Source organism: Polyergus mexicanus, unplaced genomic scaffold (assembly GCF_030449975.1).
Source record: "Polyergus mexicanus isolate NDT 795.1 unplaced genomic scaffold, iyPolMexi1.0 SCAF_12, whole genome shotgun sequence".
In the NCBI taxonomy this organism is placed as follows: Eukaryota; Metazoa; Arthropoda; class Insecta; order Hymenoptera; family Formicidae; genus Polyergus; species Polyergus mexicanus.
Window position 1 is genome coordinate 5,719,649 of NW_027223332.1, and position 25,178 is coordinate 5,744,826.

At 36.2% G+C, this 25,178-nt stretch overlaps 1 protein-coding gene across 5 annotated transcripts in view; it reads left to right on the forward strand.

Annotated features, from left to right (window-relative positions):
• Positions 1 to 25,178, forward strand: part of LOC138938466 (zwei Ig domain protein zig-8) — a 50,243-nt gene that overhangs the window by 11,894 nt on the left and 13,171 nt on the right. For 4 of the 5 annotated variants that reach the window (XM_070305455.1, XM_070305454.1, XM_070305458.1 and 1 more), the window contains 2 exons: positions 13,233 to 13,399; positions 16,546 to 16,759. In XM_070305455.1, the coding sequence (XP_070161556.1) occupies positions 13,233 to 13,399; positions 16,546 to 16,759 (381 nt within the window). The remainder of the gene's footprint in view (positions 1 to 13,232; positions 13,400 to 16,545; positions 16,760 to 25,178) is intronic. The other variant, XM_070305457.1, reaches the window with a different exon arrangement.

Genomic DNA, 25,178 nt, shown 5'->3' on the forward strand with positions numbered 1-25,178 from the left:
TATTTTACCCGTTATTATTTATTTTCGTATTATATTATATTTTGCTAAACACACGTGGATAAGGAATAGAGAGGAGAACGCAACCACAACTTTGTACGTTTATATGGTACATATAACATTCGCACATATCACTGTGAGTTATCATTACTCTTCGCGGTAGAGAACAAACATTTGTTCTTGTGATGTGGGTGAGGATCGAGGTTTCAGTAACAAGGTTTCATGCAACGAAAGCATACTTGTAATTGAAGAGACAAGGAAAATAGTAATAACTAAGCGAAACACACATTTTTCGGAAACTTTACTAATTGACACGATGAGCGAAGTATTTCATTCGCGCACGCGTGTAAAAAAAAATAGGGTAATTATTTTTTTTTATCTGTCGGTTGCAACGTTGTCGTCGTGCCGTGTGAGTTGAAAATTGGGGGAAAATGAAAATGGATCGCGCCCTTCTGTATTGGCACGGAGTAAGCCATTCCGTTGATTCGAAGGGGCAATGTTCGAAATGAAAATAGATCGATGTGCAAGACGAATATGCTTCGCTCTATCGATGAGTTTCGCCGGCTAACATGCACCATGCACTGACAATGATGAGTTGAGTATTTGAAAGTACATGGCGGATATCGAGAAATATTCTTTTTTATTGGAATTAAATTTATTTACCAATTTAATAGAAAAAAATTAAATATGCTTAAATTACATATACATGCTTTTTAATTAATTCATATAATAAGTGTTACATTTATTATTACTTTTTCTTCAATATATACTATAATAATTATACTATAATAATTCTCTTATTCATATTACCGGTTTTATCGATAAAAAGATATTTACTTCAATCTATCTCTCTTCTCGGATATAAACAGAAGAACAATATCAAACATATGTGCATAATAATATGCCATAAAAGATCCCTCATACGGAAGAAATCTAAATTAAGAACGGGGATGTACAAATAAAAAGAACATAACATTGTTGTGTCACATGAATTATATGTGTATATCTATCAGATATAGTATAATACAAGAATAATCGTTACTTTTTATTGACCGCAAGCTCTCAATGATCTATTCGCGTGAACGCGAAATCCTTGATCCTTGATAAGAATCTCCCCTTGCAAACTTACCAAGGCACTAGACAATAGAAAGGATTTTAAAAAAAGAAAAATCTTTCTCGACTTTATTTCGCGTGTAAAGGAAAGATCGCGATCAAAAGAAACACGGCTTCCAGCACTCGATGGAATCTTCACGTTGCGGCAATTCCATTTCCGCGTACATAAAATGTCGTTATCATTGATGAGTTCCTATCGAAAGCATCCATGTAAGTGCATTGTTGCGGCAAGACATAAAACCGGTGCAGAGATACCAGCGTTCCTTCGGGAAACGTGCTCTGTAAGGTATGCCTTAATACTATCGTTAAACAAATTTATTGAACAAGTGTGCGCGAACCTCACTTCTGACTGAGGTCATCATAATGACTACTATATTGACCTATATACTACGTATAGATCGACACCGGTCATCGAGGCGAACGATAAAAATGCTACTACCGCATTTTGCTCTGGAAATCATTTGCTCTTGGAAGTGATTTAATTTTTTTTCATTTTGCATTTTTATGTTGTCGTTTTATTGTACCATGATCGATATAGAATATCCTCGATCGTTCAATCAATATGCGGAAAATCGCATTTCGCGTGTATGAATATGGTTCGCAAATATGTACGTAACTGTACTATGTAATTGTGTAATTTGTGGAGACTTTCTAATAGTGAATATTATGTAGCGTGTATAAACAGTATCCATTTGTAATATATATTTCAATAACGGCATAAATAGATAATTTGAAATCGTGTTTCCCTTAGTGTTAATATTTTAAAGAAGACATTAATATTCCATCGTGTTTTCTCAACTTTTGTAAGATTAATATTGGAGCTGTGCCAAGTGCACAGTATTTCTATGAATATATGCAATTCTTGGGAAAAAATTTTATAAAGAATTTTATAAAGGTTTTCTCGTCTCGAAGATGATATTATTTAAATTTTTATCTTATTTTTCTTTACATATAAATTATATATATTAAATTTAAAAGTAATATACACAAATCAGTTTCTGCTCGCACTTTACTTTTTTATATGAATACACCAAAGCGGGAGATATCTTCCATCGTATACTTTTATCAAGAATGAAGATCCCTTTGTTTTGATCGCATAAAAACCGTTTTACGATAATATCGGCGTGCGCGCGCGACACTGACGGGAAGAAAATTAAATTTTTCTTCCGTAAGATGAAAAAAGTAGTACGGAAATCGTGTCTGCCGCAACCACCCTTCGAGAATTTTGTGGGAATGTCATCGTGGCGCGATAGGAAAGTCACAAGGATGCTCTTCATCTCTCTTATATTCCCTTCTTAGAAGAGCGGAAACGTATATCCTCGCGAAACGTTTCGAGGGATTGGCGCGGCTTCTCTCCGCTCTTCGTCTTCGATTCTTGTGCCGAATATAAGTACCGATATTTAAAATGATAAAGTCGACGAATAACAATATAATGGAAATTATTTCTCGCCAGAGAGTAAAACAGCTTTATATCGCAGTAAATATCTCGTGATGCTTTTTAAGTTTGATTCGGAAGCATTTTACGGATCTTTGAAAGATGTTTTGTTTTTTTTTCTATAAATTATCCATAATAAAATAGAAAAAAATAATAATCTTTCTAATAAAACAATACCGCAATCTAATAATGGTTTTCTCTCGGATAGCACGTATAAAATTTTGCGAAAATGATTCGCCAGTATGTGATAAATGTAGCGATGCAGAAAATAATGCTTGCGTGAAAAAGTTCGATGTAATAAAAAGAGATGAATACCACTTAGCGTGAGTACATGTTAAATATGGAGAAGTATGTGCGCGAGAAAACAAATTAAATTGAGCGAAATATATGCTGCAAAGTATGCACGTGACGTATAATATATAAAATTAAAATTTTAATTAATTCAAAGTCCTTAGCATTGAAAAAATAGAATTTGCTTGCTGCAATTTTTAAACGATTACGGTATCTTAAAATTCGCGCAATATGATTTCGGTTAAAATTTTAATTATACAACGCATTATACAACGTTGAAACGAACGAAAACGTTTGGGAAAAGAAAGCGCGAGTAAACGAGACCTGAATATGATTGGACAAAAAGCAAGAGACGCAAAGATCCTTAAAATTCGACAGAAAGGGAGAAAACGCCAAGTTAGGTTCGGTCAATCGATCCTTAAGTATTAAAGACGCATTAAGATCGCTAGATTCTTCGTTCACGAATGAAAAAAGCAAAAAAAGTTTTTAATGAGAATTCCGTTTCTCATAGGAATAGGTTTCATTTGATGTCTCGAAAGCCACAGGCTCAATTGCGATTCTTTGACGCGCTTATAAATGCAAAAATTCAAGTAATGATAATAATCTGGAAGAACGAGTTTGATAGATTAATATATATTTATTTGATAAAAATGTGAACTTATTCATCAAGCAAAAAAAAATATATATATATATATTAATATTTGATTTAATGGACATTTTTAATGGACATAAAAAATGTACAAACAGTTAATAAATATTATTTTGCTCAGAATATATTACGGTAACGTTTATTACAAATGACACACGTGTAATTGGCAATGAAAAAAATGCATTCTTGATTTTGTGAAAAACATGCGTTACCTACACTAAACAACAGATGTTCATTTAAATTTTGTGATGAGAATTTGATTATATGCCGTCACATCCTATAAATTTTCTTCCGGATCGGCAGCTATGCGAGTGGCTAGAAAATACCTGATTGCCGTCATAACTCTGGGTAATTTTGCGCGTAAGGTATCCCCAAGGCGCGCAAGAGGGCCTGGGAGCAATTTCATATTAATATCAGCCCCTCTATCTTCAGAGGCTGTCTTGGCAAGCAACGTCACGTTCGTCGTCGGTTTAATTCAATCAGGTTCGTCCCTTTTCTAGATTACTTGTCGGCACTTTATGACGCACAAAAAGCCGTATCCTCCTCGTTTTAAGCACACGGAACGAGTGCTGGGTCAATAATCTTCGACCAACAAGCTCTCTCTTTCTCTTTCGTCGGAGAGATTCACCTCTTATTATTTTGCTGGAAGCTTCGGCTTTTGACTATATTGCTATGACATTTCGGTATTTCAGGAACGTCGCTTACATTTTTGTAAAGTCGTGCCTGCCTTTAACGTATTTATCTGGCTCAAGGAGTTTTCAACGTGACATCAAGTCACGGAGCTTCACATTAAATAACGCGGTGATAGACTTTAAAAATAGAGAAGCACTAATGTAATATTGTTTAATATCACAAGCGAGAAAATTAAATCTATGTAAGTTCAAATAATAATAAATTTTGTACTTTATCGAAGCGTTATTAAAATGCAGACAAAGCATGTAATTTTATTAGCGAATGTACAAGCATCGTTCGCAATATCATCTGATAAATTGCTCCGGGTGCGAAATAAGAATAGATAAAAAGATAATAAATGTTGTCTTTTTTTCTTCTAACAAAATATCTATTGCTGATAGATATTTTATGCCGCAATAACGATTTATCTATTTTTATTCAAAATTGAAAAAGTGATGTGAAAAATTTTCGAATAATTTAACACATATATTACAATATAAATATAAAGAAAAATATATAGTTAATCTTATTAAAAATATAAGATAATGAAAGCCAACGTTTAGAAATTTACCTCATTGCATTGACACTATCTAGTAGTAAAAGTCAACGTGCGACAGACCGTTAGGTCGGAAACACGAGAAGCTGCGTTCCTTCTTGTAGGTGAATACGCGAGATTGTCTAAAATCTTGTTTTATCCAAAACTCTGGTCATTAAACACGCGATAATTCAGGCGGATAATATACTCGGTACGGCAATCCCGCCGACTGCAATTCCACGCATGCTGAACGCTTCTCCGTTCCCGCCGCCGCTGCCACTCGGCAAGAAGAAGCTGCTGGAATAATTCACCAAGTGCTCTCCACCTTTGTGAAGTGTAATATAGAATAATGTTTTACACGATTGCGGCTCACGCACGTGCCGAGTCGAGGCGCGACCGCAGAGGTAAAATAAATTTTGCAGCGTAAGAACGCTCGCCCACACTTCATCCATCACGCGCCTTTTTGTCCCGTAAAAATGGCGTAATACCAATACAGCCACGTATATTGTACGCGGAAACTCGATATATTAACAATAACAATATATTAACAGTATAATCGGGGCACATACAATGAACATTAACATTTATTGCTAATCTTATCGTATTTTAAAACGGATTATATAATGGTTAGGATAAGGAAGATGAAGAAAAAAAAAAATTCTCAGATAACAGATAATAGAGATCACATTATAAAATTTTAGAATAATGATTTTAAAAAATAAATCTAATCGCTAATAAATATTCTAAGCAACGGTAAAAGTCAATTTGATAAAAACATATTTCTGTTATTTTACACTTATTTTAAATTAATGTCAGAGAATACAGTTTAAAATTATTACGTTCGAAACCGTTTATTATATCTACCATTAATTTGTAACATATAAAATTTGAAGATAGCAATATACATCACGAGTGGAATATATGACACGTTAATGGCATCAATAAAGACTATGTGCCAAAGAAACGAAACGTGAAGCAAATATCGATCAGCGCGCAAGAACGCCCGACAATTTTCTACACACTCGATATCTTATATTTTCTTCCTTATGTCTTCGCGTACTTCATCGCTTTTCCATCGATATCGACGTCTTCTTTTTCTTTTCGTCCGTATCCCATCGACCGCCATATACGTTCGACCACGACGTTGGCAAAACTTTAAAAACCGCAAGTTAACTCTTTCGAGATCGTCTGTCTAACTGCACTGCGGCCTGCAAGATATTAGGTTGCTTTTTTATGTTTGCCGTAAGTTTAAGAAAAATGCGTAGAATAAAACTTTGCAATTTTTACGTCGCACAATTTCCTCTTTGTACATTATCTACATATGTACATTATCTACATAGTAAAGTTATAAAGTTATATCATTACAGTTGAACTGTCTGTGTATCAAATTTTCTTTTGCCATTTTTATAAAGTTTCTTATTCCACTCGCGAAATAAACTTCTGCAAAAATATACAGTATATTTCTCAGATTAAGCATGTCACGTTTTAATCTCAGATATAATGATTTATTATTGTCGTTGATTGCAAATTTAAAAAAGCTTAGTAATATAAATATAATTTAAATATAAAAGAAAATAATATAAAATAAATTAACAAAATTATTTCAAAATTTTGTCTCGATTTTAATTTCTGTTAAACTTTAATGGCCGATATATTGTACTTAATGATTAAAAAATGAAAAGTTGTAAGAAATAGTAGTCATTTATATTGTACATACTTTGATCAGAAAAGAGTACTTTCAAATTTATCAAGGAATTATACGAAACATTCTACACCCTATTATTGCAAAGGTCGAAATGAGATTACGCATGCATAAGAGAAATGAAATTATTTTATAATTATTCTGTCATTTTTTCTATTTCTTTTTGTCATAACTATATTCTACTTCGCTGAGTATATATTCCCGAGTGTGATTTTGGGCTCTGCCCTTTCTCTCGTAAAACTGGGTTAAATCCAAACGGCTGTGCTGTGTTTATCTCGAATAAAAAACAAAAATATTAAGAGAGAGAGAGAGAGAGAGAGAGAGAGATAAAGAGTAGTGCAGAGCGACCGTTCCATACGTATGCACCATCAGGTCATTGCTTTTTAACTGCTCCGCGCGGCACATTGTTTCTTTCTCTCTTCGTAAAAACGCGCAGGGGTTGATATCGTCGACGGTAATATCTCATCAGTGGTATTCTAAGAGATTAAGAGAGAGCATCGTAATTGTCATACCGCTGTGATAATACCGCCATTATTTCGTGCGCGATGAAGTGAACATTGCGCTATATCTTCAAATTACGGATGATCGCTCGAGCAAAGTTTCATTATCAAAATTTCACGACGCGTTTGAGAGAAGAACTACAAGTCGCAGTATGCTACGTAATATTAATGTAATCGTAGCTGTGCTTAATAGCCGGAGATCGCGGTTTACTTTACGGTGCTTCTCTCGATCGACCGCGCACGAACAGCCGTAGAAGCAGCAGAACTGCCGCTTGAAATTTCGCTTATCATCGTCCGAATCTCTCGCGATTTCGAATGTATTCTTAACAGTCGGATAAAATTCGCCGAGTTACGTAGAAAAGTTCGCGCCGTGTAAAGCGCGAACCGCATCAGCCTGATGCTGTCGGCGTTACTTCCAGTCGGAGAAAACAGAACGTAAATGTGTGGTTTCGTAAACAGTCGACGCGCTACGAGCTATCTCGGCGCATTTATACTTGCATTTTATTTGCATTTTACTGTTAGTACGCTGCAGACTGTAGGAAATAGTGAGAAGCTGCGGATGATGTTGTCGCATCGGACGCTGCTACGAGCGAACGAGGACGAAAACGCGAGCAACGACGACGACGATGACAACGACAAGAAGGAGAACGACGACCCTATTTTCGCGCTGCACATACGTTTATTCGTAGACGCTCGTAGACATGCAAAGGATGTACGAATATAAACGCCCAGACATGGTGCAATGCGACCCTGGGACCAAACAGCGCGGACGGTATCTTGATACAAGGATTACGGTAATATCCGCGAGGCTCGAATATGAGAACGCGACGCGAGGGTGAAATTGGATCGCCACTGGCGTTTTATCCTGAGAAGAACGTATCGATTCTCGATGTTGCTCTGCTACAGAGAACCTTTATCGGAATTGTATTTTGAGAAACCATTGGAGGAATGGTTAGAATAGTTTTGCTACTTTCTTTTAGACCTTTTTTGTCGCTTTTTATTGGAACAAGATAACCGCAATGTGTCAACGAAAAACAACGTTGATAAAATAATGTTTAGAGAATTCCAGAGTATTTTATATAACTTTTTGTAAATAAAAGGTATTTTTCTAAATTCTTAAATGGATATAAGAGAATAGGAAGAAATAATCTTGATAGAATAATTTGTATTTGAAGCAATGTGTGTGTATTAGCATTTTAGAATCACAAAAGATCTAAATAATTTCCTTGATATGTTCGCCGTGCCAATATTACATATAGTTTTATTTTGCTGGAAGTTTAATGAAAATCCATAGCATACTATGCAATTTCGCACATTAATTGACATTAGACCACTCGCGCTGCACTAATGTCATAATTCTCATGCATCTCCTGGAAATATTCATATATATCATCCAAAACTGTTACAAAGAAAAAGCACCCAAAATTATTATAATTTGGTGTAATATATATATATATATATATATATATATATATATATATAAAGTCATATAATTATATATGTTTAAAGAGAAATAAAAAAAGAATAAAAGCACAATTGTGTATCATATCTCACGTACCGTATCTAATAACATTGTATATTTATCGTTCTTCATCAAACAGTTCTTCGCGAAAATCTATTCTTTTCACTACTTGGCTAAAAAAACTGCAAAATTTCTAACAAAACGCGCCAAACTCTTCTTGTCATTTTTTTTTTTTTTTCTAGAAATCAAAAATTCTATTATGCTTGCCATATACGCGACATTGCGCGAGTAACTCGAGCATATTTTATAGACAGCAAAAACCAAACATTCATAGTGTTACCGTGACGGAATCGCGTACGAGACTCGCAAGTGGCATTCGCTTGTGATGCATTCTTCGCGCGCCCAGTTTTTCGCGACGAGCCCTAAAATGCGTACGAGCTGAAGAGGAGCGGTGCGCATCCATCAGCCTCGATCGTCGACGTCTGTTTTCACAGAATTTCTACTGTACTTTCGAGGTTTTCGAATATATGTACGTACATACATTCCGGATATTTCCTCGTACTTCGAGACCTCGCCCTCTACGACTTTTCCGTCTAGCCGCGCTTTTCTCATCGCTTTTCCTTGTCAGTTCACAAGGGAAGAGAGAACGTAATTCCCGAGCGGCTCGCCAAGTCGTTCAACGACTTCTTTCAACGACAGTTTCTTCTTCCTCGATAATCTTTCATGATATAGCCCGCCAAGTAGTTTACAGATCTTTGCTAGTCGACTATGTGTGCAATCTGTTTAAATTTCAAACAAGTAATACGTGCCATGACGCTTCTGAAATATATTTCGTAAATGCCTATATTGTTGATAATAAGAAATCTCTTTATTATATTATTTTTTAAATAGTCTATTTAAAAATTTCAGAGAATTAACCATCTTTGTGTGTGTTATATTATCTTAAGAGAACATTTTGTATAATATAATAATATATACATATAACGTATGATTTTATTAATCTCATTTTTATACGCCTCATGTTGATCTGTAAAATATTCTCATTTTATTGTCACAGTTGTCATAAACTTTGTAATATTTTGGTAAACATCTTGAAAGAACATCATCCTTTCTCTCGGGATGTCATACTTTGTCGTAAAACATTCGATGTATTCGATGTATGTTTTACTAACATCTTCTTAGATGACGTTCTATTGTACTCGAAGCTGCACGTTTCTCCTTCTCCATTTTGCCTTTTACTTCTTGCTCGTTTTTCCAACTACCTTTACTCTGCCCCAACCTCTCGTCCTAGTTGTATGAACAATGAGAGGTGGATATTATTCCCACGAGATCTTTCTAGTCGTCTTACGACTTTTTCCGAGAGCACTCCTCTTTTCAGGATGGAGCGCGAACAGGACGAGATACTTTTTGCTAAATCTTTCCTACGATATTTAATATTGAAAATGATTCGTCGAGAATTTAAATGGCAAATGAAAGTTTTTTTTACATTAAGATTTTATATTTTTTTACCAGAAATTTTAAAGTATAAATTTTTAATTTTTATGTATTATATACATACATACATGCATATATATATATACATATAACGGATACGATTATTTATTTTGTTAAATTATTATTATATCAGTAACATTGTTTATCAAGATACCAAAATATGGATTACTATTAAATGGCATATTAATAAATAATTTGTTATTATGATATATTTCTGTACAGCAGTTGTTTATAATATATTGAACAAAGCAATTATTATGTTTTTAAAGTAAATTATGCTTATTATAAATACCAAATTTGAAACAGACCAAAAATGTATCTATTAAAATGTATAATTAGTAAATATCATATTCATTCTTGTTTATTTTTTTTCTTTTGCAATTCTTCGCTATATTTTTCTATATTTTAACTTGGTACTTTTCGAATCAAATATGTTAAGCATGTTTTGAAAATGATGCGAATATTATTTCAGAAGAGCGCTGTTAGCCATTATGAGAATATTGCTACAAAAGTTATTTTCTCTTTTACGAAATGTATGTATTACTTTAAATTTCAGATAATGTACAGGGAGCAGAAGAAGCTTTTTATAGCAAAGTTTTATTAACTATGCTTGGCAATATGAAAGTTTTATATTAAAAGTGGTCCTTTTGTGCTGATGCTGCAATGATAGTGACATGCGTTTTACGTTAGCGTTATATAATAAAAATTACGAATAAATTAAAAATTTCGCGACTTTAATAGTTTCGAGAGGATGTGACTTTTCTCGCTCGAATAATGATGTCGCGTCAATACGTTTCGCGACGAGAACTCATCCTAGAAAACGTTTTCCATTGTTGGCAGCGAATTGTGTATATCTCGCTTTCTCACGAAACGCTACAGCGCATCGAGGGTTTCCAATTCGCGGGGTTGCCAACGCATAAGATATAAATAATGTTTCGCCTCCGGTGCATTCTGCATGCATCGAAAATCCGGGAGAAACGAGCGTCGCGCGCATCCGTCGACTCCGATCGTCAACGTCGAAACCGGCAGTCTGGCACCGATACATGCATTTCCGGAAATTCTTGCGACATATGTCTTTTGCGACGACGTTTCTTTCTCTTTTCCTTCTGTCTTTTTCTCTTAAATTTTTCTCTTTTATTTGTCTCCGTTTCGACCGAGAGTTCCGGTTGTTTGAATAAGGGCCCGAATATTATTCCGCCGATTACGCGCGATTTTTCCGGCTGGGAAGTGCTCTTCGCGATTTTCCTCGCGCAGTGTTTATCGGTATCTTTTCGAGAATGTGTATGCATATATAATGGTCCAGGACATATGGCATTTCCAAACTCTTCAATGCGAGATATCCTTGAGCCAAAGTTTTACATTTCAGCGCTTTTTAATTTTTCTCTCCGACAAATTGGAAGATCAAAATGATCTTATGTTACAATGGCCCGGGAGGATTCGGTAATGCGTAACGTTACATTTCGTGAAAGTGTGCAAAATGCAGGCAATAACAATTTACATTTTAAATATTATAATAGAATATATTGTTATCTATTATATTCTAAGATGATAAAAAAAGAGAGAGAAAGGAGACTAATCATCATATATTATTATTATTATTATTATTATACAATATAACATAAAATTTTGCATTAATTTTTATTAATACAATTTAATGTTTTATCACAAAAGTAGAGAACTGTTTAAAAGATGATCTTCGCGTTGGAAACAAGGATACCGAAAAGCTCTTTAGCTTCGAAAAGATATATACAAGTGAAAATACTTTTATAGCATCTCGAAATGGCAAGAGGGATTCGAATAATTCAGCTGCTTGCTAAACTCCAGCTTTTGCCAAGTAACATAGAAATGGAAGGGGTTAATTTGCGAGTTTCGTAGGATCTTCTCTTGAGGGCTCGCCAAGCTTATTACAGTAAATAGCTTAGACGAGGGTGCCCCGTTCGGCCTCTCCTGTTCAGTTGGGCCTTTCATCTCGCAAAACTCATTTTTGCCTCTCTCTCTCTCTCTCTCTCCCTCTCTCTCTCTCTCTCTCTTTGCCACGGTCTAGAAGATACAGCGCGTAGAATCGTTATCACTTTATCAAAGTTGGACGCGGTGCTCGTTCCGACAGAAGAAAGTGCTTTCAACCGACCGTATCGTTTATTAACAGCCACGCGCAACGTATATTGCATTAAGGTACGAGACACCGAGCCGATTAAACTGTTGCTGTGCCGAGTGAAAAAGATCGTTCCGTCGTGAACAACGCGAATGTGAAACGCGCCCGCCTCTACGACATATTTAAAGCGCTCCGCGGTAATAGGATAGCGACACGACGAAACGTAGATTGGAAATAAACCCTCTTAACCCCTGCTTTCCTCGAATAAATTCGTTGGAATTTATATTTGCTGGGTATCCCCTAATTTGATATCTCACTTATAACCGTTTGCATATAAATATAGATTATTTAACATAATTTAAACATAACATAAGCAAAGGAAAAATATCAAATATTAATTAAATTACGAGTTGTGATTGGCTTAATAAATTTTAAATATATGATTCCACTAGTTTCGCGTATACGATAAAAATGTGATTCGGGCAAAAAAAATTGAGTTAATATAGAGGTTTACATTATATAAGCGACGTTATATGAGTTGCAAGTTCCGTTAAATCATATCTCGCGGATTATTGGAGCGTGAATTTTTGGGAGTGAATTTTCGAGACTAGCATATCCGAAAGGACAGGTCGATGCGACGCTTATTGATTCGCCAAAGTCAGCTAAAATTCACTTTAAAGCGCGTTCTCTCGATCGGCAGCTCGCGATGCCATCGAACTATCTCTATCTAGGAAGATCGTGATTCGAATAGTAATCAGCAGACGCGGTACGTAAGCCCACTAACATCTTCCATGTAAATAGACATGACTTTGCTCGCTCACGCACGTATGCGTTCCCGCGATTGTGTGCTCGGCACACTCTCGCGATCCGCGAGAGACGTATTCAGTCAGACGCGAGATTATATTTGCCGCAGTACGGGACGGGATATGTACAGGTTAGTCGACGATATACTTTTGAAACTTTGTCACGTGTACAAGGACCGCACAGTCTTGACTACATCATCCCGTATTTCTTCATTTAAAATTTTTAGTACAAATTATATAAATATAACATGCAAACGCATTTCTTTCTGCTAAAGTTTAATTGTTTCTTTTTTTCGCCTAGAAAAATGTATCTCACTAAAATAATAGATAAGATAGACCAAGATTTAAAAAAAATTATATAATGCATCATTTTTAATAATCTTATTATATTTGAAATATAATTTTGTATCTATCTTTGCGTACGCGAGAATTTTTTTATTAGAATGTCGCCATTACAGTTGTGAGAAAATCGAAATGATCTTTTCAGAAGGCATCGCGTACGAGTCGCGCGTTTCCATGGTGAATTCCTTCCAAGAACGCATAACGCCGGAAATTGGTCCATACTTCGACACCACAATGCCCTCCAGCATCACTGGCTTGGCAGGAGATACTGTTCAACTGGGGTGCAGAATAAAGAATCTCGGAAATAGAACGGTGAGTCTAAAATAAGTTTTCCTTTTTATGAATACTATATCTTGTATAACATTATAAGCGGAGAGTGAGGTGTGAAAGAAGAACGAATTGAAGACACACAATCAAATAATACAATTACAATTATACGGAATTAAGGCGATAAGTTGCGTATCCTGTCACAGCATATTGGAATTACTGCTTACTACATAATTACGTTTCTCCCAGAGTGCAAATCTTAAGCCTTACAAGTAGCAACTCAAATTTCGACACGGGATATCGGCAGGTGAACACAACCACTGACACGCCGCGAGCAACGCGAGATAGGCTTGCCCGAATTAATGCAAGATATTCGGGAACGCGGAGGCGGGTAGCATCGACAACATTATCGAGATGCCGAGCAAACTGTATCTCCCGTTTCTGAAGCTAACCGGTAAATTATAGAACGAACATATAACGAATGTTGCGAATGATATTGTTTACATCGCAATTTGTTGACATAAAAAAGAGAACGAGGAAACAACGGAATCTCCCTCGAATTAACTAGGAACGAAGCATCTTCTCTATTATTTCAGTTATGTAATTATCGCTGCAATTCCCGTAATACTGCGAACATCAGGATTTCAAATTTGTTATGGACTTTCATCGTTAATTAAGTTAAGCCGGCTTCGTCATCCGCGTAGTAGGACAAATCTTTTCGCTTTAGCGGTTAAATCAGTGGCTTCTAGTAGGTTGGGAAATTAACTTGAGGACGGACAAAGTCCTCGGAGAATTTATCTTCCACTCTAGGACCTTCGGGTGTCCTCGACCTCGAACATCAACGGTTCATGGCACTATTTGAGGATTATCGCAGCGGTTAAGTAGAAAAGGACGATCTTTGTCAGACTACGTCTTCAAAGACGGGCTCGATTCGGAGGTCACAGTTTTAATCCCGGGATTCATCTCTATGCAAAGCTTGATCTTTGCATTTATGTTAGTCGCAACTACGTGTGTACCGACTAATATATTTCGTTGATATTGTAATTTTATCTGTATGATGCGAGCGCGCAAGTTGATATATTAAAAAAGTAACACGAGTTTCAATTACACGTTTTATTAAATGGGTGACATTAACGATACGATATCATATTAATATCACGCCTTTACTATTGAAATATATGCCAGCGTATTTATACACACGCCCACATTGTATAAACGTGCATGAATTAATGTCGCGAGGGAATGTCGGTGGAATTGCGGTTGCTCGGTTGGATGAAATTACATGAGACTTTTAACTCGTGTGGAAACGCTAGGATATGAAGAAGTCGAAAACGATGAAGTTACGTGAAAAAAGTAGCATCGCGCCAGCGGCGGCGGCTTGCCACGAAGAGAGAAGTGGCAAGAATAAGCGCCACTTTAAAGACGATATTAACTCTGAGAAAGTCGGTTCCGCGCGTATGCAAAAAGATTCGAGAAAAGAAGAGCAGCAGTCGTCGTTATGGCACAGCCACAGTGTGTTCATGGATTTTATCTATTCGCATATTTTTACCGAAGCCACGTTCTTCCCTTTCTCATGCACGTGCGCGCGCAAACGCGCATTGTACATTTTATTGCGAGAAAAAGTTTCCTCACGGAACACCGGCAAGCGGATAGACGATTGTGCTTCTTTTTGCGGAGAGCATATTAACTGTAACATCGGAACATACGAGCGATAATCGTATTAAACCGGGGGCTTTTGCAGTTTATATTTCCGATTATATTCAAGCGCAAATGCGCATCGTGAGTTTCGACCTATATTCGATCAACACCGCGATGATTTATCGGACGACGTATTACAATGCAGCGTGGAAAATATCATTACGCGCCGTTTCCATAAGTATTAATTAAATTAGTAAAGCTTTAACCGAGTCTCTCTATATAGAAAAGGATAGATATTTACTTATATCACGTAGCTAACATTAATTAACGGGAATGACCCTCTGAAACATTTTGAATGCAGATATTTAGACAAAGTTATATTATACTAAATATTAAATGAATTACACAAATTAGTATACAATAATATGAATTTACAGAGATAAGGTTAATTAACTAGAACTGAAATTATCTGCTTCCCTGGTTAGTTCTGCATAAATAAATGCTGGATATCTCTCGCGATGCGAAAATCAGACGATATTGTTTCCGGTTTAACCATTGGGAGATATTAGCAGGTACGGTTTAATGAATATTACTATGGTTCTCATTAAAATCGTATAGATATGACCGAACTACGTACACAGTTTGAAGATTTGTGTAATGTGTTAAATGATAGTATTAGGAAAAACCATTGAAGTTATTAAAGTGCCGGGTTCGTCGTTACGGCGCAATTTCCGACACGTGAGGGAATTGCACTGATTATGGATGTTATGACAGCTCCGAATCATCGGTTGGATTCTGTCCTAATTAACGGCTTCGGCAACTTTCCAGCATCATCCGAACTTGGCAAATGTCACTTTGCACCCTCCTTTACTCGTACAAAGTTCGTCCGTGTTATCGTTATCGGATCGCTGTAACGACATAATCTCGTAGAGATCGACATTCTTAGATATTATATTTTGACAGAATTGTTAATCGTTTAATTTAATATAATTTAATCATTTTTAAATTATGTAACTAATATATTTCATATGTTTTTCATAACTTCTAATAACAGTTAAATAGACTAATTTGCCATACCTATTCGCTTATAAATAATAGCAAAGTACGGGAGTCGTCGTTACGCGCGGAGATTGTAGTCATACATCATAAGGTTATATCATATAGCATTAAACAAAGACATGAAGTATTCCAGCTGTGGCAAATCTACTGCACTCGTAAATTTCTCGGGGCTAGAAAAGGCAGAGTATAAAGTTTTATCGCCCAATCTTACGAGCAACAGGGCGCAAGGAGCGATGATAGTTAGCAATACGCGCGCGTCTCGCGGAAACTCAAAATTTCTGCATTTAGATTGTAAAAATCCCGACATATTTTTGCTAATGTGTTGTTAGATACTGTAATATGTATGTATGTAATAATAACCTATTCGTAATTATCACAGTTGCTTCTGTATTTTTGTGATAGTACGAAAGAATCTAAAATGATATTATACTTTAAAGATAAAGTATTTTTAAATGTATTAATTAAAAATCCATATGATTCATTATTTGTTTTAGATTTCGTGGATAAGGCATCGCGATATCCATTTGCTGACAGTTGGTACTTACACTTACACGAGTGATCAGCGTTTCGAGGCGATGCATAATAAACTCCATACAGATGAATGGATTCTCAGAATACGATATCCACAGCGAAAGGATTCTGGTATTTACGAGTGCCAAATATCTACCACTCCGCCCATCGGTCATCCAGTTCACCTCATTATAGTCGGTAAGTTATTACTGTATTATAGAAAATGCCAGAACGAGCGTTAATTTCAACGATAATAGAGATATATGAGAATTTGCATCGTAATTCAGCGGTTATCTGTTTTGATGAATACAGTGACTCATTTATCGTCAGAATAAATTTTAAATAACGTTTTAATGTAAAATTGCTGGCTGTACTAAAGTAATATTTGTGATAAACACTGATTAAATAATGACTATATCATTAGATATTTGAATAAAAAGAAAAACATTAATAAGTAAAAAAGGATATTATTAATTTCTTGCATTTGCAAGGAAAAATTTAATTTGCTTTAAATAAGTTATGCAAATGATATATAATATTCTTGCATCATCTCCCAGCGATAGGGATATCTTTAAATTGGTTCAAATAATGTAATTACATGATTATAAACGTCTCTAGCCATAGACCGAGAAATCTAAAAAAGCATCGAAGAAATTAAATTACGTATCAAAGATCAAACGCATACATTATTGATAAAGGCTTTCAAAATCTCCGAATAGCTATTTTATTTAATTTCGCGATTTAGAAATCCGTGTTTCATTCTACACATATCTATAGATTTATCATTATTAATCTAATACATTACGACGACCGTTGTGAGTTCTTCTTATCGAGACCATTCATATCTGAATAATTCAATCGACGTGAAAGTAGTCGAGGGAAAAAAAACGCAGAATCTCGTAACTTTTGATTCAAACTTTACTAGCCATTTTAAGTGGTGAAAAGAGTAAAAGGCCGTGGCACGCGGCGGAAGTTACAAGTTAGTAGGCCTCGTGGGAACCGTCAGACGATCGAAAGAATTATAAATCAATGCGGGGAAGTTGCTCCTCGAAAAATTACTAGCGACGCGTGTAACAGTCGAACGTGGACATTGTCCACGATTTATAAGATCGAACAATCGCACTCATGCCTGCGTTACATGCGAGAAAAGTAAAAGTTTCACAATTCGTAAAAAGAAGAATGTACGTTTTGGGATATATATATGATGAGATAAAGAAGATAAAAACTATTTTATTCATACATACGTTATATATTAATTTTCTATATGGAACTTTTTCGAGAAGAATGTAATTTACATTCTCTTTTTCTCCAAATAGATTTCTTTTTATTAAAATATTGTATTAAAAAAAGTAATTATGCAAAATAATTTCTTGAATGAAACCGGAAAATGTTTATTTTGAAAAATTTTAGAATACCACAAAGAGTTTATGTTTCGCGATTAAAATACTATCTATATGAAAGAGTAAAAAAGTTGCTTGAAAAACGATTCAATTTAACAAAGAAATGATCTATATTTTCGCGTTTTGTGTGAATGATGGACAAATCAAATAATGAACATTTTTTTCCGTAACATCTGATTCTCTTTGACAGGTATGAAATAAATCTGTCGAAATTCTTGATCAAGATTTTTTTGGTTCGTCAAACCTCAAGTTAGAAAGTTTCGTGATTCGTTCGCGATTCTTCGAGAGAACGTTGTCAGAGACCAATGAGCGTTTCACGAACACAAGTCACGAGACTGTCCAATTATCGCCAGGCTAATGAAGTCTTTTCCCTGAGAAAAAAGGGTGGACTCAAGAGAGAAGAATCGATGGCTACTTTGCCAATGTACTTTCTTCTTGTGTCTATCTACCATCCATCACAATGCTTCTCTAGTTTCTTCTCTTCTCTTATGTCAGTCCAAGCTTGTCATTTTCTTGTTTCCTCAAATTCTCTATATTTTTCAACTTTTGTAGAAAAATCTTCTTAATTTTTTTAAACTTTTTTAGCAATATTTCGTGATTTAATAACAATGATTTTAATTGTACTCTTTACATATTATCAAACTCAATAGGCGAATTCAACAAAAAAAAAAATATATATATATTTTTTTTTTTTAGATTGCCATATTATTTTTAAATCTGAGAAGATTGAAAGCTCTCTCTCTCTCTCTCTCTCACACATTTCTCAAATAAAAAGAGTTCTTTTTTCAAGTTTTCGCAGTTTCCCGGTCAATTCTATAATTTTTCTCATTATCTCTATTAATCTCGAGAAAAAGATGTCTAAACTCCTGGCTATCCTGCTAGGAGTAACTGCTTAATTATCCACACAAGTTTGTGCGCATATAAATATTTAAATATAGGATACGTGTGCAATATAACGATAATAATATAGTCGAAAAAGAAGGATATATTGCGTTCAACTGATTGATCAAGGTGACGCGATAAAGCTCTTACTCTGTCTTCGTCCATTTAATAAAGACGCCAAGCGAACTAGACGACGCGGTGCGGATCGAAAAACAATAGTCGACCTTTCAGCGGCATTCTTGGCACGCGATATCCGTGAAATTGTAGGGACAAATTGAGACTTTCCGGAAGCGAACGATTCTTCTTCAACATTGCGCTTCTTCGCCGTTTCATCGCGATTCGCACCGACTGCCTGAAAAGGGACCGATCTCGCATCCTTTTCGCGAGTCTTTTTTAAGTACTTCGTCTTTCTTTCCCTTTACTGCCCCGGATCGCGTGGATGCTTCTCTGTCGCGATTGATGTCGTCGAGAGCTACGTCGTTTGACATGAAAGCTCGATTTTTAAACGATTCGACGTTTACCGTGAGAGGCAACGGGTAAAGACCGTATCAAAGACTGTGAATGCTTGTCGGAAAATTCAAGAAAATTCCAATCGTGCTTACATCAATATTTTACATCAATATTTTACGCGATCTAAGTTATTTTCGCAAAATAAAATCATGCGCATATTTATTTTGCATATTTCGTTATTGTACAGTAATTTTTTAATAGAATTAAAATACAATTTCAGAAAAATATAATATTTTTATACAAAATTTACAAAATAATTATTCTTTAAATTATTTCTAAAAATAATCGACAATTCTCTGAACATTGAAACGCAATTCTATCTTTTCTATTAGTATTGTAGTATCAATTTTCCTCAACATTGCTCCTAGAGTTCGATCTTTAACTTGAATCTTCTTAATTGCATTTGAGAAGAAGATGGCATTTGTTCATTTTGACAACCTCTTTTAATTACATGCGACAGCGAGCGCGTTCACTTCTATCATTTTTGTTATCGTTATCGATCGTATGATGATCTATATGCTGAACAGGCTCTCCGTATCTCCGTATCTAGGCAGTAAATGGTTCGTTACGGATGCGAGTGTTGTGCCGTTTATCGATGTTAACAACCAGAAAGTCGTCTTTGTTGCCGACCATCTTTTTCGCAGTGATATTACCTTTCTTTTATCTCGGAGTCACTGTTCTTCTTTATCTTCCTCTCTATTTTCTCTTTCTTTCTCTCTTTTTTCCGCGCTTTATTTCATTGCCATCTAGAAGAGCAATAAAAGACATGAAAGTTTTATCTTTTCATTTGCTTCTTTCCTTCTCTCTCTCTCTCTCTCTCTCTCTCTCTCTCTCTCTCTTTCTCTTTTCTTTCGAGTTCTTTCTATTAGACCGCAAGATCGTTTAATAACCAAACACAGACACTTGACACGAAGTACCACGAGCAGTGCTTTTGCTAAAATAGCTTTAATAATTTGCCCGATCCATAAATGAATTATTTACATCCAGATTCGGTTTAATTTTAATTAAATCGTCGTCAAGTATCGACTTGAACAGAACGGGATGTTCATTTCGCGAAAGAGGAGAGACAAGTGTCGCAGTGTTCGCAATTTGCTCTCGTTACGTCGATTGAACGACTGTCATCTTGCAATGAACGCGCCGGCGAAAGACTTAATGAATGAATCATTTACATCAAGAGTCATTGCAACATCTATCGTTCATCTATCGTCGACACATCTCGGTCCTTAATACGATCGTTTTCATCTCCTTTTCTTTTGAACTTTTTCATTGGCGATTGTTCAAAATAGTCCTTAATCAATTGCGAGGTATGTAGCGTGTGATAATTCAAAGTTAATTAAAATCAATGATTCGGAACGAATCATCATTAACATATGATCGATTATTTATTTTATCGTATAAAATATGTAATTTTTTGTAGTCCTTTTTAATTTAATTTATTCTACTCGAAGTATTTTCCTGGCCGCAGTCATTTTCACGGGTCACTCAACGTATTGTAGAGTCTCTCCTGTTTAATTCTTTTTCTTTTTGCGGAGCTTGAGTTTAATTAGAGGTACTATTTTTATCATGAACTTCCAGTCCATTATCGCGCGTCTTTTAGCATTTGTTACATACGCTTCAGAAGTGAAAATAATTTAAATAGTTCGAGATAAAAATACCACCAACTATCGTCAAGAGTGGAAACGAGATAACATCTATTTTGCTTAAAATCCTGTACACAAGTCATAAAAATTTCGAAAATTTCATCAAACAATCGCGCTATTCTTTTTCTACGCTATACAATTCAGGGGCAATGATACATCGAGCATCGTCTCCCATTTCGACTTTTATCCAAGTTTGGACGTTGCGTTCACCTTCTTCTCTCGGCATCGGCGAGGCAATATATGTAGCACTTTCACCGTGAATCAATTTCGCGGCCGTCACGTACTCGGTCAAGTCGTTTCTCATTGACGTTAGAGGAAGTGAGAGAAAAAGGAGTCTCGAAACGTGGAGGAAGGTGTCGGCGAGACTAGCGGGCAGTCCGTAGTTTTCGTTTATCGCAAACGTGCATCGAAAGTTAAACCACGCACATGTAGCATAACGAATTTACGTTACCTCTAGCGTGCGGAAGTTCCTTAACCATTAGAGTGGCCCTGCTAGCCGGGACATTAGATAGCTAATTAGCGTTTGCTAATTAGTTTTCCTGCAAACTAATGTCTTTTCGGCCGAAAGCGCGCATTATCATATTATCGCGTACACGCACGGATACATATCAGGAGACCAGGCATGTGTCGTACTGATAAAAATGCTTCAATATTTTATGATAAGAACATGTTAATATATTATAGATAACGAATGTACATTGGTTAAATTAATTAATAAATAGCATACTTTGTTACGCGTAATTTTGAACATTTGTGAAATGGACGAATGCTCCCAACGTTGCGATGATAAAAAATAAAGCGCATTAAATCTCATTATCGTCGTAATTCCAGCAAGTGGTATTAATAACTGTAACGCGCGGTAATAATTGAGTATATTTCTTTACTAAGTTTCTACCGTACAGCCACCGAGTTCTGAAAACGTTGAGAGACCGTCGTGCATTTATCGCGAGATAAGTGCTAGAAATTGCAGCGCCCGAGTATACGAGGGTCCTTTGAAAATTAAAGAGGTGCCGGAGAATCCATTAAACGCAAATTTATCCGCCACCGTCCATTAAGAGGCGCGATTACCAAGATTATCATGAAGCGCTGTCGCATGAAACTCGGTAGAGAAATAAACGCAGTTATATCCTCGCGTCGTGCAGCTGCAACTTCAATATTTCTGGCGAGCGGTACACGTCCTAGATGAAAAAAAAAAAAACTCTTTAACTCGAAGAGGATGCTTAACCAACGATCACATTGAGAAACGATCCATAAAGAATGTATATCATTAGTAGCGAGTAATAATAAATGCGTGAAGCTCACCTGGCTTAAATGACGCTCGTACATAATACTTGTCTCGTCGAGTATTCAATTCAATGAGCGAGAACTCAGTTTAGTTTATGTCTCAGAAACTTTGTTCCACTCTCTGCCCGCTCGCGAATTAATGCCATCCACGCCGGCCGACGACAATGCAAATATGGGTGGTGCTTCGTCGGTGACGAAGTAGTATATTCAATTTGTCAGGGTTTTGGGACACTTCGGTCGCGTAGCTGCCGGTGGGTCAAACTACCGCTAGAAATCCTTCGTGCACACAGGCCCGGAGTGGAACCTTGTGCAAATCATACGGCTGGATTAGGAAATGAAATATATACGAGTGTGGTGGTTCTTGGAGAAAACTGGATCAAGATAATCCTGGAAATCTATGTTCGAGCATTGTACAGCGAACAATGATCGCGAGTCGTCATCGGACATTCGACTCGAAAGATGGTTATAAAATTTTGGATAGATGGAGATATTTGCAAAATTTAATAGATGACACTGAGCGGAGAGAACACAGGGACACCTCGATGTAGCACGAAAATATTTCATATTTCATCTCAGGATCGACGTTGTCGCTTCTTAATTGGTATGACATGTAATATATGACATGTTAAAGTATGTATATTAATCAAAACGAAAGAGAATTTTCACAATTTTGCGAAAACTCTCCTAGGAACAGAAGCGACGATCACTCCTGCTTTCCTTTTGGCGAGATATTAGTTAGCTTTACCGCTCGTTTGTACTAGTTTGTTTGTTTGCGTTACCGCGACTCTCGACTCTAGTAAGAGATATAAATTTTGTTCCAAATATTGTCCTCGTGCGGTTTACCACAAAGTACGCATTTATTTCAATTTCAGCGTTCAGAGACGAGCGCATCGATGAATGCGTGGCGTAAGGTAATTTTTGTTGCGACGATAAAATCGTGTTTATTGAATTCTTGCGGTTTATGTCACGCTTTTGCCGGTGTCAAACCTTAATCCTGGATGCTGCGCTCCACGCGCGAACGTTCCACGCCGGATTGAAAATGCTTTAGAGTTTTGCTGGGAATTGCGCGATATCTCGCGATATTTTCTCATAAATATTAATAAGGGCCTTGACAGGTTGCCAGACGCGAGTTTTGTGATAGAATGAGCTTATAAATACGTATATTGTAAAAAAGGATATTATGATGTAGAACGTCATAGTTTCATTTCATTACTGATTAAATACGCGTTAGAGTGTGATAAACGTCAATAAATATTTTGTTCCAGCTAGAATTTCGAATGAGCGGTAGCTTGTCGCGCTAAATGCATGTTTAAGCGGTAATTAATGCGCGATGAAAAATGCATGTCTCTCCCTATGTTGCGTAACATTATAAAATATTCACCAGTAATTTTGCGGGGTTAAAGGAGTCGTTATGAAAACCGCCGTATCGTATCTCGCACACATCGAACACAGTAGCGGACGCTTGTATTTCGTTCGCGCGCAAAAATGGCACGGTCCGCTTAAACAACGGGCCGTAATTACAATGCCATGCTGGTAAGAGCCGAGACCCAAGTATTGTTATCATGATGATCCGGTCGGCCTGTACTTTGTAATTACAGGCCGCTCTGCACGAGCTTGTCGGGAGTTCGGTCAGCTTATATAGTCATTGAAATTAAAGGTTTCAACAGTGCCTCGTTAATTCGTCTCTATGACGTTTTCGTGTCGCGTATTACTAATAAATCGCCCGGGGCGCGATACACATCTCGCTTTCGCCAGGTTGTATCGACAACACGATGATGTATGAGATTGCGAAATAAGGACGACGAGAACCGTGGAAGAATCAACCGCGATTTAATTGCTTGCCCATCGGCATCCGTGTCGCCGATCTACCGTTTGAATATCGCTCTTTTTTCCGGCTCGTAAGTTCGAAACTAATTAAAAGTCGACTGCTAGCGATTCTACATTGACTGTAGCTGGTAATTTCTCTCTCCTGGAGCAGTCGATTCGCCTCTATCCTATTGACAATCCTTATTATATTCGGACTTTCTCACCGTTACGCAATTGAATCATAGCCCAACTTGTTTTTCCATGTCAGTTTCATTAATTTAGATTTTATCTTTATTAGACTTTAATTACTAAGCTAATTACCACAATATTTACAAGATTTAGTAAGTTACCATAATATTTACAAGATTTTTTTGAAATTATAATGGGGATTACTGATAATCGCTTTAACGATAAAAGAGTACGAAAATTCTTCTAATCGTTATATGTATGTATGTATGTATGTATGTGTACATATATAGAGAGAGAGGGAGAGAGCAATTTTTTCAGCAAGCGTTGCATAATCCTGTTTTCGCTATTTCTTCGTGCATTCAGACAAATACCGCAGGAATGCGAGGAAAACGGGGATGAGCGCACTTACATTAAAATGGATAACTATCTATCATACAAGACGATAGATACAAATGATCGATGCGTTTACGAAAAAGCAGAACTCATTTCTGAAACTTCAGACACGAAAATAACTTGTCAGTTCGTACAGCGCAACTTTGATGTAAATTATAGACTCAGTAATATTACATGAAATATAAACTATTACGTTCTAAAATTGCATCGTCGCCGAATGGATTTCACATACTTTCGTTCGAAATTTTTACGAAATGTGAAATTCCACATTTCTAACTCCAGAAAAGTCATAACGATAAAAGCTTATACGACGGACGATCCAGAAGAATCGAGAATATCTGTTATCGTTATAGAGGTAAAATAGCGGTGGAATTTTTAGAACATTGTTTAATTCGATTTCTCCATCGTCAGGCCATTGTTAAGCCAAGTAGACATGTAGTTTTAAGTACTAAAGGTAAATTTACTCTGAGTATATCTGCAAAATATAGTCAGATAGCGCGGCGATAAACAAAA